The sequence below is a fragment of the Xenopus tropicalis genome, chromosome 8 (genome assembly GCF_000004195.4).
Source record: "Xenopus tropicalis strain Nigerian chromosome 8, UCB_Xtro_10.0, whole genome shotgun sequence".
NCBI lineage: Eukaryota > Metazoa > Chordata > Amphibia > Anura > Pipidae > Xenopus > Xenopus tropicalis.
Window position 1 is genome coordinate 86,592,314 of NC_030684.2, and position 15,806 is coordinate 86,608,119.

At 40.0% G+C, this 15,806-nt stretch overlaps 1 protein-coding gene across 1 annotated transcript in view; it reads left to right on the top strand.

Annotated features, from left to right (window-relative positions):
* Window positions 1-222: 222 nt before the first annotated feature.
* The window catches only part of kcnk13 (potassium channel, two pore domain subfamily K, member 13), a 50,977-nt gene continuing 35,393 nt past the window's right edge, over window positions 223-15,806 (top strand). Inside the window, exon 1 of the mRNA XM_002933200.5 lies at window positions 223-1,341. Within this exon, the coding sequence (XP_002933246.1) occupies window positions 1,005-1,341 (337 nt within the window). The 5' untranslated portion in view covers window positions 223-1,004. The remainder of the gene's footprint in view (window positions 1,342-15,806) is intronic.

Consider the following 15,806-nt stretch of genomic DNA (forward strand, 5'->3'; position numbering starts at 1 on the left):
CTAGTTGCTGCAGATGATGCTCAGTGCTGCTGCAGAGGAGGTGAGACGCTGCTGTGTGAGCTGGCAGGCAAAGGGGAGGGGGGATGAGCAGTGATTCTTTTCCCCGCCCAGTAACCTGAGCAGTTAACTCCTCGTGCACTGGAGGGAAATATGCCCTGGCTAGCTCCACAGTCCCTCAGCGCTTTCCTGAATTACTTCAGCGCTGTCTAAGAGGCTGGATATATTCCTTCATCTATTCTCTTAGTTATTTATTCATCTCTTCTGCACAACAGACAATGGTGAGTTGTCGTGCTGCCTACAGTAGGCTTGCAAGTGACTGCTTTCTATGTATGAGGACGGATATTGTGTCTCTTTGGTGACTATGGGATGAACGACAATGTTGTTATTAAAGATACGGCACAGCTTTGGACACAGCCGGACCCACCAAGAGATTATTTGACTTTCAGTCATGCCTTTCCAGTTCATTTGAAAGAAACCACTAGAATTACCCCGAGCAGATGCCTGAAACTATCACAGGCGAGTTTGTCACTTGGCGATTATTTTGTGATCCAGTCTGTGCAAGGGCTCACCTCAGCCACCTTCCTCACCTCAGCATGGAGTTAGGGTGATTTCCTCTGTATATGTCCAAATCATGAGCTCCCTTCTTGGAATCACAAGCCAAATACATGTAAACAAAAGGCAAAGGGGGACATTAATTGCCCTAAAGTTCATCTGCCTTTTTAGACTGTCTGGTTCCAATTATATATTTTTTCATTGTGCTAGAGTTTTTGGAACAACACAGAATCATTGAATTAAAAAAAATCTAGTTTGTCCAGGGATAATAGAAATGTCAGCATTTTTTGATTCCCCAAAGCATAGTAAGGTTAAAGTATTATGGATTTGCACACATTATGTGCACCCTCAAATTTTCATGCTGAGTGCCTAATATATGAATTTATGTGAATCAAACGTAGAGACCTTGGGTTAAAATCTGGGTTCTGGTTCTTGCTGCCAAGGGGCAGATAATGGCTTGTCGAGGTTGCTGTTGCTGTGGATTCGGTCACATAAATGAAGACAATGGTCGGTTCCTTTTGCTGGCAATTCTGATCATTCTGTATTTGCTGTGTGGCGCTGCTGTCTTCTCTGCCATTGAACAACCTAAAGAGAAGGAAGCCAAGGAGAGATGGCAGCAAAAATTTGACACTTTTAGTCAAAAGTACAATCTCAACGTAAGTGATCTGCGAAACTTTCTACGGGACTATGAGGAGGCAAATGTTGCTGGGATTAGGGTTGACAGTATAAGACCAAGGTGGGATTTTACTGGAGCATTCTACTTTGTTGGAACTGTTGTCTCAACTATTGGTAAGTCTTAATGATTACATAGAGGCTTGTGTTAATATATACTGTTTGCTAAAGTCAAAATGGCAGTCTTTTATACATTATATACTCACATATGTAATCACTGGTGTGATAGTGGGCTTGCTTGCTTCTGCTGTTGTGGAAAAGTGTGGTACCAGTGGAAGAAGAAAAAAAAACAGATTGTGTTGGACAAGTAGTATATATAGAAAAATTAGCAACTTTGGTATTATATTCATATAGTAACCTGTAAATTATAGAAAAAGAAGAAACATTCACATAAATAATTACTAGAATGGAAATTTACTACTGAGTATCAAAAGAATTATGTTAGGGCACTAAAAATGACTCACTGTAATGCAGTAACAGGGTGTAATAGGAAGAGAGACATGCAGGTAGGATTTGTATGGTTTCTCCACACAAACTTACACACACTTCAGCATAATGTGTTTCTTCTCTCAAAAAACTCAGGTGAAGCATTAGTCTGCATTGCTAATGTAGAGAAGTACAGCCCCTGGCATTTTCCAGTCAGCTGATGACCTGTCTCTCATGCCATGGAGATAATTAGCTCACAGGTTTCCAGTTTTAAGTTAACAGCTCCAATTATTTCATTTAGACTGATCATGCAAGGACCAAACACAGTGATGGCTTAACTGATTAAAGTTAAATGGCCATTTGCATCATATGTGGCCAGCTTAGGTGATAAAAAGCCTTAGAGTTGGTGGAGAAAGGAGTAGCGTATAAGATGGTAGTGAGAGTTACAGGGAGAATAAAGGATATCTCATTCTGAGCAGTTGCAAGGGAAATTATAAAACTTATTTACACAAGTGAATGTAAATAAGTGAAGTGAAAGTGCTGTCATTTTAAAGCCAGACATTCGCTTTTGTCAGTCTATTGCAATTCTGAGAATGAAAGCAGCCATATAGTTGGTTGCTATGGGTTACGACACTAAAGCACTTTACACCTATTTTGCTGAATTAGATGCAGTGTCACTTGGGACATTTGATCAGTGTTGCCAAGTGATACTCTTGCCTAATGGATCTACAGTGTTTCACAGGGCAGAGAGGGCAGGGTATTTCTCATACTTTAGAAAGTTAAAAAAATGGTGGGTTTTTGATCTCTAAGTTTCTCTCCTGGCCATATATGTTGTGTGTTTCTTTTAGTTACATAATAAAGGTCATGTTTGTTTTGTGAATAGTTAAATAATTCAACCTAGAATTATTCAGTGAATCCCTGTGGAGAATGGTATTGAAACATAGCCTGCTTTTTCTCTTCCCTTTTTCAAGATCCTTAGCACGTCTCCTACTAAGGCAACACTACTACTGTCAACTCGATAGAGGTACAAGTGATAAAAAGATCTAATTCTAAAACCACATATGTAATATATACATTATAATTTTGTATCTATCTGGCTGGCCAGCCTCCATAAATGTATACAATGACCTAAAAGCAATAAATTGAACCTATAATTCTATAAATAGTTCATGAGGACTATTCCTAACATTTATAATCTAACATTCTAGCTTTATAACTTCTGGTATATTTTTATTCTGTGCATAAAATCTTCTAGGCAACTAGAACTGAGTACTGTATGTAAGGCTGCTCCTAACCTCAACACTGCAAGACTGTAGCAACACTTATTATCCAATCCATGCTTGAACTTTCTTTATCTGGATGATTTCTTTCTGCTGCTTTTTTTTGTTATTGCTTGGTAAATTGCTTTTATGTATATAAATTAGGACTGTTCTAAGTGTATTGCTTGTGAATTGGGGATATGGCATTATGAGTTTATTGAAAACATGAACTATTTCAAATACTCAATTATCATTTTGGATATATGTTCATGAATGAGTACTAAGCAACGGGTCCTGTTATATCTAACAATCTCATACATTTCAAGCAAAGCATTTATAGGTGCAAAATCATTGCAGCAAAACGCATCAAAGCATAAAAGCTTTTTAAAAAATCATTATCTTAAACACCACAAAGCAGTGTCCTCCCTCCTGCCACATTTTACACCACTGGGAGATTCATCAAAGGAGGTGATCATCCTCGGATTTGTAGGCGTAGTTTGTATCTGCGCTGCTGGAAGGCTGCTACATGAGGTTATTGCACTGTAAAATAAATCTTTGTGACTCATCCACGAGCCTCCAGTTTCCTTGACTTCACTTTTGAACTATCCTTTATATCATATCCAAATTTTCATGAAAATATGTAAGAGAGAGGCAATGAGAGCAGGCACTGCAATTTTACATCTACAACCTTGTAAGGACAGTGTGTAAAATGTAAATAAAAACAGAATATAATGATTTGCAAATCAGCTAAACCCTGTATTTAATTGGAAAAACTGTAATAGTATCAAATGATGAAACTGAGAAATATTATTGTTTTCTGAAAAAATATGCTTGTTTTGAATTTGATGCCAACAATACATTTAAAAAAAGTTGGGACAGGGGTGTGTTTCTTGCTTTCGACCTTGTCTCTTGTACAAGAGATGAAATCCCCAAATTCTTTGCAAGTTTATGTTGACAACATTATTCTTAAATTGTTGCATGGTTTGCAGAGTGCTGTACCCCAAGCCTTCGTTCCTTCTGAGAGACCCTGCCTCTCTGGGATGCTTTTTTTTTTATACCCAGTCATGTTAGTGACCCGTTGCCAATAAGAAAGATATTCCACCAGGTGTTTTTTTTAGGCATTACACAACGTTTGCAGTCTTGCTTTGCCCTGTCCCAACTATACTGAAACATACTGCTGGCATCAAACTTAAAATGAGCATAAGGGCCGTGGCAGACAGGGAGATTAGTCCCTTGTCGCGGCCGACGAATCTCCCCGAAATGCCATCCCACTGGCTAGAATGTTTATCACCAGTGGGATGGCATACGCGGCGCCGAAATTTCCAAAGTTTCCTCTTAAGGCAACTTCGTCGATTTCGGCAAATCGCCGTACCGCGTATGCCATCCTACCGTCAACTTACATTCTAGCCGATGGGATAGCATTTCAGGGAGATTAGACGCCTGCGACTAATCTCTCCGTCTCCCCGTCTGTCTTTGTACTATTTCCAATCAAATATAGGGTTTAAATGATTTGCAAATGATCCCATTCCCTTTTTATTTACATTTTAAACAATGTCCCAAAGTGTAATTTTAGAGCTCACTACAGAAAAGCATACCTGCTTTCTAGTCATTTCTGTTAGTAGGGGATTTTTAGAAGCGTTTTTAAGGCGGGTGAGTTTTTCTGTAGTGGACTTCTAATTCACACTTTGATGAATCTGCCCCTAACAATCAGTATTCAAAAGTAGTATAATATAGGCCACACCTAGCTATAGCCAGACACCCCCCTTAACCCAGCTTAAACCCCACATTCCTTTCTTGATTCGGGCCTGCGCTGCCTCAGTTATGACTATTGTAATGAATGTATGTACATCGTTTGATATTTTGTGTCACGTTTAATCTAAAATAATATAGCAAAGGGAGTTACAGTGTATTTTTGAAAAACAGAATGTCTGAGTGACACTATGTGACAGACTAGATACATTTTTATGGTACCTACCTGTAGATATGAAAATTAACTTTGCTAAAGGAAACTTTACCCAGGTTTTCACATAAGCCAGTTGAAATAAAATTTAGTGAATGTAATGCAACCCAATGCATTCTTAATGGGTTAGTTCACCTTAAATGTACTTTTAGTATAATATAGACATTAATATTTACATTTTTTGTGTGTCTGCATTTTTTAAAAATTAGCTATCAGGTTGCTAGGGTACAATTTACCCCCTCAGTGGCCTTACATGTCCAGCTGGTTGGGCATTATGGTCAAAATTTGCCAAATGTACCACCAAAACTGAGCTCGCAGGAACCCCGGGCAGGGTTAAGTTTCTGCTAACAGGAGCACCAACTCGGTGTATCAGGCAAGTGATTAAAATCAGTGGGGGTGGCTAACATTTGGCACCCCCTAGTAATTTAGCATTCCTTCTCCTTTAAGCCTCTTATTGTATCTTGTCTGGTTTCTCTAGACCGTTGCTCTGTGTGTGCAAATTTCCCTGTGCTTGTTTCTCCTTACTCTTTAAAGTGCTGCAGGGGAAAATAGAGCTATATAAATAATAATAATATAGGAAACTCACTTAACAGATAATTTTTTCTTTTTACTTACAAGAAAATGCTATAAGTATGAATAATGCAGGAAAATTTTAAAATGTGTTTTTTTTCTCCTGACTTTTGACAACATATCAGTAGTATTTTCATAAGGTGGGAAATGCCTTTATTCATGGTAATGCATAATTCCATTATAATGCAGCACCTCTTTTAAAAATGTGGGAATCTGCATCTGCCAGTAGCTGGGTGCACTTGCGCACTTCCTTGTCTGCCTTCATCGACCTTTTTTTGTACCAAAAGTGTTTTAGTTGGTCTGAAACCAGCGACATATTTATAAGAAACCCAGTACCTGATGTACCAGAAACATTCTTTTTTTCTCATTTAATCTCACCAGTGAGAATTCCTAAATCCATTGTTCTCTTATTTCTTGTATCAATTCTCACATCAGTTTTCCTGAGCATGAAGAATTCTTGAGAATTTTCAAGTAAATGGTGAGATATAAATGAATTTAAACCCATGTGATGTGCCCATTGTTTTTAATGGCTCTTTCGGCTCCCAAAATGTTTCTAAGACAAAAAGCTGGAAAGAAAACATAATAAAAAGTGTTAAATGCCCAAAAAGAAGAAAAGCTTTCTTACTAGTCAACATGGAGCTTAGAAGAAAAATCAAACACTGATAAATAAACCCTTAAATATTTAATTGTAGCACCTTCAAAAAATTATGGGGAAGAAATATATAGTTTAACACCAGTGCTAAGCTTCAACACAATTAATAGGATGTGTTGAAAATGTATTCTTCGTATTTTTTTTTACAAAAAACAATTGATATTTTATATATTTGCCATTATAATGAATTAGGGAATTATTGTTTTGCTGTTACCATTACTACCTCACCGCAGAGTTTGTTTAATAACAGATAATGAGATCTGCATAAAAGTCCTACCTTTAACTGCATGTAGTCTTTGCCTCAGGCTTGCAGATGGAGAGTTTGTAATATAAGGGCTTTATTTGTAATCTAAATAAATACATTTTCCTCTTATAATTGCAGTTTCTGTTAGAGGTTCTGTTTATGTGGTGCTTATTTGGAACATTTTGATACCTACCCATTGATGTCCATGGTAACGCATGTGTATTGTCACTAACACTACTGCAATAGAAGAAGCTATATCAGTAATGCAAATTTGCCACCCCTGGGGTTTTTTTTCCACACTTCTTACCCATATAAAATTGTATAGTTTGTATACTATCCATTTAAGCTTCTGTACATTATAGTACTTGAGTTTTCAGCATTTGTCTGCTGCTGTATTGAAACCAAGATTCTTTGATTCATTATCATTTGGAAAATGGCAGCTGTCAGCACGTGTCCTTCCGGCAATTTAAAGATTTCAATAGCAACTAAATCCCTTGTCCTTGTCCTGGTAACTATAATTATTAGTTGCTTACATAAACTATAAATGACTGGTTGGGCTATTGTTAGAGCATCTGAGCAGTGAAGGGCTTGGTGGATGTAGCACTTCTAAATTCTGTGTCTTTTAATAAAGAGATACAGTGCTGAGAAAAGTGCATTTCTCTGTTTCCACTGTGCATCTGGCATTACAAAATATTTTACAAAAAGAGCAAGTCACATTTTATAAAGTATGGCAAAATTAGAGTTAACGTTTATGCAAACAGTGACAGTTTCAATGCACATGCAAGCAGCTGACAGCATGATACAAGCTGTGTAACTGTACTATATATGTGGGCGTGTGAAAGAGGAAAACCAAAGGAGATTTTGAAAGATGTGGAAAGATATCAGAATAAGTGGGTACATTAAACCTCTCATAGTGTTGTTGGGTATGTGTCACTGAGCTTGTTAATCCTATGTATGGGCACAAGAATGCACCTTTATACAACAGAATAAGGGGCAATTATGCAACATTTGTTGGGCGTGACTTACAGAAATACAAAATGCTATTACACAGTAGGGGTTAAGCTCAGTGAAAAGAGAAGGCATTGGGGGTTAAGGAAGGAATGACAAAAGAATGTTTCTCAGAGAACAATGTAGAGAAATTAGATCAGAGAACAAGATTAATAAAGGTCTACGTTATTAAAAGCAAAAGGATGATTTAAACATATATATGCATGTTCTACTGCAGCGTTTTTCAACCGCTGTTCCGCGGCACACTAGTGTGCCGCGAGATGTTGCCTGGTGTGCCGTAGGCAGGGCCGCAATTTTTACTTTCAAAGGGGGCCCGGCGATAATAATAAAATCCGGGCCCTGTCATTGGTTGCGCCCCGTGTGTACGGGTGACGTCAGTACGCACGGGGCGCAACGTTATAAAAGGGCCTGTGTGCGGTCGCGTGTAGGCAGAAGTGCAGAGGCGGCGCGCCTGAGGGATACGAAGATGCTGCTGAAGCCACCGGAGAAGCCGCCGAAGAGCAGAAGTAAAATGCTGCTGGGCACCAATGTATAAGGGGGGGCCACGGGGCACACTGACTTATGGGGGCACTGCTGCTGGGCACCAATGTACTAGGGGGGCTGGCTCTTGGCACCAATGTACTGGGGGGCACTGCTGCTGGGCACCAATGTACTAGGGGGGCTGGCTCTTGGCACCAATGTACTGGGGGGCACTGCTGCTGGGCACCAATGTACTAGGGGGGCACTGCTCTTGGCACCAATGTACTAGCGGGGCACTGCTGCTGGGCACCAATGTACTAGGGGGGCACTGCTCTTGGCACCAATGTACTAGGGGGGCACTGCTGCTGGGCACCAATGTACTAGGGGGGCACTGCTCTTGGCACCAATGTACTAGGGGGGCACTGCTGCTGGGCACCAATGTACTAGGGGGCACTGCTGCTGGGCACAGAATTAAATTTTTTAACATTTTCTAATGGTGGTGTGCCTCGTGATTTTTCTCATGAAACAAGTGTGCCTTTGCCCAAAAAAGGTTGAAAAACACTGTTCTACTGGGTAGTAGGTTTTTGCTTTTGAGGTGTAGTGTAGTGAGCAAACCTAGGTCAGTGATAATAGGTAAATATGCTTATCTATCTTGTGTGTGAACCATGTGATCTACATAGGGACACATGGGCTGTGGGGCATTCTATTAGATCAGTGCTGTCCAACTGGCGACCCCCCTCTGTGTGGCCCCCCACCTGTCCAGCTGCTTTGATGGCTTACTCTTGTGTTAGCTTTAAATGGTATCAGTACTGAGCATTGCTCACATTGCTGTAAACCCCCCCTGTATTGTTTAAAAATGTAATCCCCTTTATTGTTCACACCTTTTAATCCCTTCATTGTTCACCCCCTGCAGTGTTCAGACCTCAGGCTCAGGCTGTAATCACTCACATTGTTCACCTCTTCACACCTCAGACATTGTATGTACTGCCTGGCCTATGCTGCCTGTGTGTATGGCACACACAGGTAGAGCAGGCAGAGTATGGCACACACAGGCAGCATAGGGCAGGGAGGGTATGGCACACACAGACAGGGTAGGGCAGGCAGAGTATGGTGCATAGGACAGGCAGAGTATGGCACACACAGGCAGCATAGGATAGGCAAAGTATGGCACACACTAGCAGCATAGGGCAGGCAGAATATGGCACACACAGGCAGGGTAGGGCAGGTAGAGCATGGCACACACACAGCTAAGGGCAGCATAGGACAGGCAAAGTATGGCACACACTAGCAGCATAGGGCAGGCAGAATATGGCACACACAGGCAGGGTAGGGCAGGTAGAGTATGGCACACACAGGCAGCATAGGGCAGGCAGAGTACTGCCTGTGTGTGCCATACTCTGCCTTATGCTGCTTGTGGGAGGTGAACCTGGCAGGGGTTTGTTCTGCGAGTTTATTAGCAGTCGGAAATAACCAATAAATGGTCCCTAAGGTGTGTAATTATGTGCTGGGGGTTACTGTGCTATACACAGGGGAGGAGGAGGCATATGGATTTAAGGGTATGTCTTAATATGACATAATATAATTCTTTCACAAATGAATGACTGTTTATATCCCCGCAATGAGGACCATGCATTTGGGATTTTGCTGTGCTACCACCATTGTGATCAAATGGATGTGGTTTGAAGTAGGCGTGGTTTAAAAGGAGAGTGGTCAAAACTGGCTTCCATTAGCCGCCCTCCACCATGTATGATAGAGAAATTCCGGCCCTCGGCACCGCAGAAGTTGGACAGGACTGTATTAGATAATCCTTGCCAAATCGGTGGGGCTCAAGTTCTTTAATTCAGTAGCAGCTGAAATTTTACCTTTTGACCTGAACTGATATCCAGTATGTGTTATGATTTGTGAGAATAGTTACAGAACTAAAAGCCCACATGGGGCTATCCATTTACTCACTCCCAGGTGCCCACAGCTATGTGACTTGTGCGCTATTAAACTTTAGTCACACATTACTGCTGCATTGAAAGTTGGAGTGATCTCATGCCCCTCTCCCCCCCCCCCACCCCACCCCCACAACAGCTGCTCATCAGAACAATGGGCAGGTAACAAGATAGCAGCTCTCTGACACCTCTGCTAAAGGTTTTATGGTGCCTGAACTGATAGTGCCTCCATGGTTAATAGCACTGCAGGTACTGAATTTTAGCGAGTGGGTAAACCGGCAAAACTGCCTATACTGCCCCCCCAATAATTTAGGGTGGCTTAAGACATTTTTCTGCCAGTTAAAATACACTGGAAAAACTGTCCCTGAAGGCTGGAGAAGTCAGAAATGGTTTTCATTGCTATTGGTAAACAGGAGTTTAGCAGTGCTGTTGTGTAGCGCTGGCTCCAGTTGAAAGCTCAGATATGGGACAATAGCCTGAGATTGCTGCCTACACACCCAATATTACAGCTAAAAATGCATTTGTTGGATCAAGAATAACATCTTAAATGGTAGAGTGAAGTATTTGCAATGTAAATAATGTAATTTAGAAATAAAAAGTACTCCCAAAAAATTGTGGCAGAATCCCTTTAAAGGAGAAGGAAAGGAAAAGTCACTTGGGGGGTGCCAAAATGTTAGGCACCCCTAAGTGACTTAAATCGCCTACCTTTTCGGCTTCTCACTCTACTGCGCACGCGCCGGTTGTGGGGTCCCGGCAAAACGAAGCAGGAAGCGCTCGCTCGCAGGTACCCCGGGCTGGTGCAGTTTTCTCCTAACAGGGGCACCAGCCCGGGGTACAAGGTAAGCGATTAAAGTCACTTGGGGGTTCCTAACATTTTGGCACCCCCAAGTGACTTAGCCTTTCCTTCTCCTTTAAACAGAATTAAACAACATTGAGGGTTTTCAGCTTTGCATGTTCCGCAAAGCAAGCAAGTTTAATAAAGCTTACTTTTGCCAGTTGTCACTGGGCGCGTGCAGGTTCAGTAGCCAGACAGATCTTGAGTGGAAATTGTGCTTTTTCAATGGTGCAATGCCAACTTGTACCAGCAGGGGGTCAACAGTAACCCTGCAAGCACACTCCTGGAGCTCTATAACTACCTCTTACAAAGGCTTAACACAGACTCCCAAAAGAAACCAGTCTGCAGCTTTTATAGCCTCCAAACTGCTCTATGCTGCCCCTGGTGGTCAGCATCTACTCTATAAATATTCATTCAGAGAGGCAGCCCACCCCTTTAGGAAGTGGCTTCTCTGAGAGCTCCAGGTAAGTGCTTTATTCAACTTTACTTTATACATGCAATTGTAATGTTCTGTATAGAAACAAAGTAGTTTTATGCACACCCTTTTATATACACTTATGGTAAACCTAGCTTTCTATAAGCAGTAGTTTCAGCACCATTTAAAACATACTTCCAGCACAGCTGAGGCACATGTTCCAAACAAAGTAGGCCTCAGTTTGTTACCCAAAGCTAATACTGTTGCACAGTTTGTACTTTTCACACATATATACCACATATATATACAGATTATACACATAGCTATTCACACAAATAATAAATTACTGAATTAATGAATTACTGGCCAGTAAAATTAACATTTAAAGACAAACAAACAAAACATTTTTAGCTTAACCCTTTTACTGCCAGCCATTTTGGTCAAAGCGGAACTTGTATTGCCAGACAGTTTTTGAACATTTTGCACTGTTTCACTTTAGGGGCCTTTCCTCGGGGGGACTTTTAGTTTACCAAGGAAAACAATATATCGTTTTTTTCAGAACAACCTAAGCTTTCAAAATATGGTAAAATTTTTGTGTAATTCCAATTCTGTAACAAGATATAGGCTTCTAAATGTCTAAAAATGCAAAAAAAATCAAATTTTCCATAATATAATCACACATACTAGAAACAAAAATTATTTTATGCACGAATATACAACTGATTTGGAAAGTCCCATGTCTCCTGAACGTGCCAATACCAAATATATATAGTTTTATGGAGATTTCTCACTTGTATAGGTCAAAAACTCCCAGCAGTACACTACCAAATTCCCAAAGCACTGCTCCAAAAAAACTGCATACTTTGGATTTCAAGGCCAAAATTCCACTAACAGAAGGTTTATCCCAGAAAATTGAACATTTTTGGAAAGAACAGATTCTGGGGAATACAGAATAGGCACAACTGTCTGTCTACTCCAAACTATCAAGTCGCAATGCTTTCCTAAAGTTATTGGTTTTTATCAAAATTTGTGATTTTTTTTAAAAATCGCTTCAAAGCTTCCAGTCTATAGTATCTTATCTCCTACAGGTCATAAAGTAACCAAATAAAACACCCTAAATATGAATGCCTGGGGTCCACTGAACAGTTTGATGCCCAATATGTATAGGTTTACCTAAGTATGTGGCATGTAGGGGCCCCAATGTGAACATACCCCATATGAACTGTCATTTCTGTCATTTCAGCTTCTGCAAAATCAACACATTTACATCATTATATGTGGGATAAAGCTACAAAAAAGTACGCTCACCCCAGAAAGTCATATATTTTTGGAAAGTACACATTCCCCCGAATCTAAAATGGGTACCCATGTCTTTCTACTCCAAAGTACCAAGCCGCACAGCTTTTCTAAAGTTAGCAATTTTGATGACATTTCCAAAAATCCCCTCAAAGCTTCCATTTTGAAGCATCTTATCTCCCACATAGCATTAGGTACCAAGATAAAACACCCTGAATTTGAACGCCAGGGGTCCACTGAACAGTTTGATGCCCAATATGTATAGGTTTACCTAAGTATGTGGCATGTAGGGGCCCCAATGTGAACATACCCCCATATATACTGTCATTTCTGTCATTTCAGCTCCTGCAAAATCAACACATTTACATCATTATATGTGGGATAAAGCTACAAAAAAGTACGCTCACCCCAGAAAGTCATATATTTTTGGAAAGTACACATTCCCCCGAATCTAAAATGGGTACCCATGTCTTTCTACTCCAAAGTACCAAGCCGCACAGCTTTTCTAAAGTTAGCAATTTTGATGACATTTCCAAAAATCCCCTCAAAGCTTCCACTTTGCAGCATCTTATCTCCCACATAGTGTTAGGTACCAAGATAAAACACCCTAAATTTGAACGCCAGGGGTCCACTGAACAGTTTGATGCCCAATATGTATAGGTTTACCTAAGTATGTGGCATGTAGGGGCCCCAATGGGAACATACCCCCATATGATCTATCATTTCAGCTCCTGCAAAATCAACACATTTACATCCTTTATGTGGGATAATGCTACAAAAAAAGTACATTCACCCCAGAAAGCCATATATTTTTGGAAAATACACATCCCCCCGAATCTATAATGGGTAAATATTTCTTATTGCTACAAAGTACCAAGCTGTAAAGCTTTCCTAAGTTTGCAGATTTATATGACATTTCGAAAATCGCATAAAAATGTTGCAATTTGCCGCATTTATCTCTCACAATTTCTTGATAAAGATCAGATAAAGACAAATCACCCCAAAAAGGAACACCAGAGGTCTACTGAACAGTTTGATGCCCAATATGCATAGATATACCAAAGTCTGCGGTATGTACTGAACCCAAAATGAAAATAGCGCATAAGGATTTCTCGCCTGCCAGCTCAGCTTTTGCACACAGAGCCCCCTGTCAGTGTATTATGTGCCAAAACTTCCCCTAACCATACAGTGACCCCCACAAAACCATATATTTTTGGAAAGTACACATTCTGACAAATCCAACAAGGGTAAAGAGTCCTTTCTACACCAAAGTACCAAGCCGCAAAGCTTTCCTAAAGTTATCGGTTTTTATGACATTTCAGAAAATCGCCTAAAAATGTTGCAATTTGCCGCATTTATCTCACACAATTTCTTGCGTACAAAGGCAAGTCACCCCAAATAGGAACACCAGAGGCCTACTGAAGAGTTTGATGCCCAATATGCATAGATATACCAAAGTCTGCGGTATGTACTGAAACTCTCGCCTGCCAGCTCAGCTTTTGCACACAGAGCCCCCTGTCAGTGTATTATGTGCAGTAACCGCCCCTAACTATACAGTGACCCCCAGAAAACCATATATTTTTGGAAAGTACACATTCTGATGAATTCAAAATAGGTAAAGTTATTTTTGTACACCAAAGTTACACCTGGCAAAGCTATGCTAAAAACAGATCAGGAACACTTATATAGGGATAAAATGTGATAAAACCACAAAAATTGTGCAAATCAGTGAAACAACAAAATAAGTTACATGACAGTGTAATTAGTGGCCAGAATATCTGATACAATAGTTACGCTGTCAAAATAAACAGTTTTTAGGTAAAAGAAAATAAAAACAAAGTGGTAAAATGAAAAAAAAAAAAAAAGCAAAACAAAAAAAAAACCAAAGTGTTTGTGTATACATGTGTGTACATGTGTAAAAGTTGTGTGATAGTGTGTAAGTGTGTATGAGTGTAAATAAGTGTATAAGTGTGAAAAATGAAAAAAAAAATAAAAAAAAAAATGCTAAAATGTGTGCTGTAAGTGTGTGTAAATGTATGTAAGTGTGTATAAATGTATGTAAATGTGTGTATAAGTGTGTAAAAGTGTGTAAATGCAAGAAAAAAAAAACTCCTTACCTGTTCCTGAAGACCCGATCGCCTCCTTCCTCAGTTGGGCCGGCGCTGGGGGAGAGGGAGGAAGCAGGAAGCAGCAGACGCGATGCGATCGCGTCTGCTGCTTCCTGGAGGGTCCTGTGAGCGATCGGCTCGCAGGACCCTGATGACAGCCCCCCTGGCACATTGCCCAGGGGGGCTGTCATTGTTAGAAGATAAGCTTAAACGCCAACGACGTATGAGACACGTCGTTGGCGTTTAAGCCCTTTTACTGTCAGCACGTATGCCATATGTGCTTGGCAGTAAAAGAGTTAATTCACTCCAGTGTTTTCCCTTTTGTGCAGAATGGTGCAAAAGTCAGTGTAATAAAAAGCCTGAACTTTTAAATTATTATGGACATGCAATCTAGGACCTAGATCACACCTAGGGTTAAGGTAGTATAGTGTAGTTTGTATGAAACAAGAAATTAGGTATGGAGACAGATACATCACAAAAAAGTCTAAAAAAATTTGAGACAGGGCACTTTACTTTTTCGGTAAAAAAGCATATTTATTCCATTATATTTGCAGTTAGGGTTGTACGGAAGAGCACTGGGGACACCAAAAAAAAAAATCTGGTGAATGCTGACTTTTAAAAGTCATAATTCTGACTTTTAAACTCATAATTCTGACGTTTAATCTCATAATTATGACTTTTAATCTCATAATTATGACTTTAAAAAGTCGAAATTATGACTTTTTAGGGCCGTGGCAGATGGGGAGATTAGTCACCCGCGGCAAGGGAGATTTGTCGCGGGCCACAGCCCTTAAAGAGAAGATTTTTTTTTCTGTTTCTACAAAACCTGCTGTTAAAACTCATAATTTTGACTTTTTAAAGTCATAATTATGAGATTAAAAGTCAGAATTTTGACTTTTTAAAGTCATAATTATAAGTTTAAACATCATAATTATGACATTTAAAAGTCATAATTCAACAGATTTTTTTTTTGGTGGCCCTAGTGCTCTTCTGTAGGGTTGCCGCTTTTTCTGGAAAAAAATATTGGCCAACATACAGTATATGCTTATCTTTACACTGAAATCAAGTAGCATTTTTATGTAACTTATAACACATAACTCTGTGCCACCGGCAGCGCCACCTTTTCTGCACAAACCATCCAGCAGCAAGTTCAGTGCAATCAAATGGATGACTTATCATCATTTAGTATACAGCTGGCTCACATACCAGGCAGCAGAGCTTTTGACAAATAGAAGGGGACATGATCAGCTGCTCCTGCCATGTACCTTGTAGTAGCAATATCTTAATGTTATAAAAACTATACAGTATATCTGTGCACATGCTCAGTAAATGTAAATGTATGTCGTAATAAACTTCTAACTGTGGCAGAATTTTAACTCTCAGCCAGTGTCAGGAGCACCCAAATTCTAAATA